Source organism: Ailuropoda melanoleuca, unplaced genomic scaffold (assembly GCF_002007445.2).
Source record: "Ailuropoda melanoleuca isolate Jingjing unplaced genomic scaffold, ASM200744v2 unplaced-scaffold10500, whole genome shotgun sequence".
Classification (NCBI taxonomy): Eukaryota; Metazoa; Chordata; class Mammalia; order Carnivora; family Ursidae; genus Ailuropoda; species Ailuropoda melanoleuca.
In genome coordinates, this window is record NW_023178839.1 from 1 (window position 1) to 3,691 (window position 3,691).

Genomic DNA, 3,691 nt, shown 5'->3' on the forward strand with positions numbered 1-3,691 from the left:
AACACACACACACACACACAAATCACATGGCCGTATGAACACATAACATGGGCCTGTGAGTGACCGTTGACACCCTCTAAGAATAAAAATGCACTCAGGTTCATGTTAAACCTTTAGTGTTTATTTTCACATCGTGTTTTAAAAGTATACTAGCTTTTCTGAATTCTTTTTTCCCTCAAAAAATCTTGCTTCAAGTTAGGATAACGATTCACGGGCTTCAGAATTTTAGTTAGATATGTTTCATTGTATTCTGACAACAGCCATATTTAGCCAGATGGAGGATTTTCCGTTGCCCATTTCTGAGTTCCGAGATCCTCGTCCGTCTGTTGCTCAAGCAGCCTGGAATGACTTACCAGCCTGCATTTATAACTGTTGGAACCTGTCAGGGCTAGTCAGTGAATAAGTCAAAAGAGAAAGCTTGCTTGGTTTGAGACAAATGACTGTGTTTTCAGGGATACAGGTCCAGAACAAAGTGCATGCTTCCTTACAATTTGTGCCACTTTAGATGGGCTCCTAGCAGTGAGCTTGGGTTCCTAGGTCTAAAATAGCTAAACTATGCATATGATTACTCTAGTTGTCTTCCACATGGGGATAAACCACTATATGTAAAGCAACCAGTCAGTTAGGAAGACAGCCAGGAGCCTGTCTGTTTTAGGAAACCATTTAGCCATTGAACAAGCTACTTCCCAAATGGAATCTTAGGGAAGCGTAGAGTTAACAATCTTGCACAGGCTGACAAAATGTTTACTGCACGTTGAGATTTCGTTCATCCACATGTGGACTACATGCAGATGACCCATTAACTTTGGATTCCAGACTGCTTTTCCAGGAACCATTTGAAGGCAGTGGCAATACACAGAAAACATCTCTGCTGTTGGCTTCACCCCTCAGGGCTACGTTTCCAGACAAATAAGCATGGCAGATCAAAGTCAGGAATTATCTTAAGAAGGAATCCAATCAATTACACTGAGGCATCGCCAAAAGAATAAGAAATCCATGGGATGTTTCTGTAAGCGTCTATCTTAGATTTTAAAAACGATTGTTGGTTCAAGTCTGACACCAGGGGTCTTTCATGTAATAAAAGAATGTGCATCATATATTAAAATATGAAGTACTGTCAAAAGCAACGTTATGAAAACATCTGGACAATTACACATCCAAGCAAGTAGAGGGAAGTACAGCTGCTTGCAGTGTTTTAACGAATCAGTTTGTGAAGCGTTTGGGAACCGGAAATGATGATGGCCATGCTACCCATAAGTGCTAGAGATGGATCCAAAATGAATCCAGCATGTTCCTGGGGTCTCAAATTCACAGAACATATTTACATGCCATAGAGAATGGAAGGATCACACGTTTCAAACAGACAGGGTAATGAGAGGTCTCCCTGTTAAAGTGTGGGCACAGGAGGAGTTATTTAGCTTTGCCCCTTGTTGCTGATCTCTTTCTCATTTCCCTTAGGATATTTCTATCAAATAGCTCTTTTTCCCGGTAATGCACAGGTGGCCCCTGTAGGTACTTTTGTTCTGCCTCCTTGTAACCTAACCCTTCAAGTGCAGCAATTGAACAAATGATTGCTTCTGGCAGAAGGACTTCCAGAACAAAACTCACTTTGTCATCCCTTGCCAGAGTCAGCATTTTCTTGTCCATCTGCTTGTAGATTTCTTGTAAATGTCTTACCACGACATCCAACTGGTCTTCATCCTCCAGGTATGTTTCAGTGCAGATCACGTACCTGCTTGAATTCAGAAATGATGCCAGCCACCTGGACTGTTTCCTGCCTTTGACAATGTCCAGAAGATGGTGATCGGCTCCCTTTCTTTTCACGATGAAGTCCACTAGCTTCTGGTTGGCTCGGTCTCGAGCAGCCCTCCTCCGGTCAGGGAGAATCTTCTTGCAGGGCCTCTTCCCGCCCAGGGAGGCCTCCTCCTCAGAATCTTCCAGGTCGGCATAATTCACCTTTGGGAAATCAATCTCCACATCTCCGTCTTGGATGGCTTTCCTAATTGGGTAACTGATGTCAGCAGCGTAATAGTCCAGGAAAGAGCCTGCAAAAGACCCGCGACTAAGCCCTTCTCTGTAGTGGGAAATCAGGGAGAAACACCAGTTCACACTTTGCTCGTACACTTTCCTGGCTCTCTTCATTAGTTTTTCTTTCTCTTTACAGTCCAGATGCTTTAATCTTCGAAGAGGAACCCGAATGCCACTCATTTCACAGTGCATGTTTGCCTCAATCAAAAGCACCCTTGCAGTGTGCTCTGTTTGGCTGACACTCTTTACCACTGCTGGCCAATATGGGTGATTTTGAAATTTAAACCAGACCATCATTCCTCCTTCGATGGGACAAGGCTCCTGTGGAAAAGCCATGCTTGTTGGTTGTCCCATTTCCTTGCTGACATCCTTTTTAATAGCAGTGGTGGGGTTAACAGCCTTTGAGTTGACTGAAGACTGAAGTTCCTGCAGCCCTTTTTCAAACTCTGGTACCTGCAGCTTCCTTTTTCTATTTGCCAGACGGAGTGAATAACGCAGCCTCAGGTGAGGGGCGCTGGAGGATGCTGCCACACCTTCCAAGCCTGGCTTCCAGGGACCCTCTCCATGGTCCTCAACATTCCTGGAGAAGGCAGAGCATTCAGAGGAGACAGCCAGGGTCTTTGGGTAGGTGTCATGTGCCTCTTCTTTTAGAGCCTTGGGTACAGTGAGGTTGAAACCCGGTGGCAGAGGTGGAAGGACGCTTCCATCTTTAGCACCTGTACCCTCCTTGACTGTGCAGTGCAAGGACCTAACTCCTGAGGTGTCCCTCTTTTCCTTGCCCTCTTTCTCATAACCACCTTCTGAAAGTGACGGGAAGTTTGGGTACCTCCTGCGGCTTTGTGAGGACTCTGCTTGCATCTTCCTTGGAATAGGAGTGACCGTTCTGTGCGCCTGTGTTTGACCACCGTCTGGGGCGTCCTCACTCTGTGAACATGCCAGCAGCGATTTGAGGTTTTTGCTTCTCCTAAGACTCCTCAGTAAGTTCCCTTTGGGCTTCCGGTACTTTTTACGAGATCGCTTTTGTGGTCTCCTTTGGGGTGGTGTAGTGGTCTTTGGTTCATCTGATGCTCTTGCTGGACCCAAACTTGCTCTCTCATTCAGAATCTCCAGGGCCACTGTAAGAGCGTTTCTGTAGGGCACTTCCTGTCCTGGTGGGACACTGGCCTTCGACTCGGCTATCAGCAAGGAGGTAATGTATTCAATTTGAGACTCATTTAGGATCTTTATGTCTGTGCTTTTCACTTTAATTTTTTCATCTACTGAGAGTATTTCAACTTCTAGAGAAAGTGCCCCTTTCCTCTTATTTTTTGGTGAGATCCTAGATCTGGACAAAACCTTTGCTGGCCAAAAGTGACCTTTCCAATTGCATAGGACATACTCAGCATCCATTATGATTTGAGTTTCCTCTCAAGAGGTAACTAATAGAGGTCGAGAGGTCTAGCCATCACATCCACCGGCACGGCAGGTCTTCCCCAAAACAATGTTCTTCACCACATCTTTTTGGCCTAGGACCACAAAGGGTTTACAGTTTGTGTGGCCCGTCCTTCTTCACCTGAATCTCCCAGGGTCGCTGGAACTTGTGTTTTGAATGGACTATGCTGGAGAATACTGGAATGTGGAAAAGGAAAAGAAGAAAGGTGTTAGAAAAAAAAATTCGTTTTGT

At 45.2% G+C, this 3,691-nt stretch overlaps 1 protein-coding gene across 1 annotated transcript; it reads right to left on the reverse strand.

Moving 5' to 3' along the window:
* Positions 1–1,410: 1,410 nt before the first annotated feature.
* LOC100468048 (PWWP domain-containing DNA repair factor 3B) lies at positions 1,411–3,417 on the reverse strand. The gene has a single exon (XM_011218329.2). It carries the CDS (start codon positions 3,415–3,417, stop codon positions 1,411–1,413), a length of 2,007 nt encoding a protein of 668 aa, XP_011216631.2.
* Between the last annotated feature and the right edge of the window lie 274 nt (positions 3,418–3,691).

Bases quoted from the DNA above. Each gene is read 5' to 3' on its own strand.
- LOC100468048 (XM_011218329.2), bottom strand. From the start codon at position 3,417: ATGGATGCTGAGTATGTCCTATGCAATTGGAAAGGTCACTTTTGGCCA.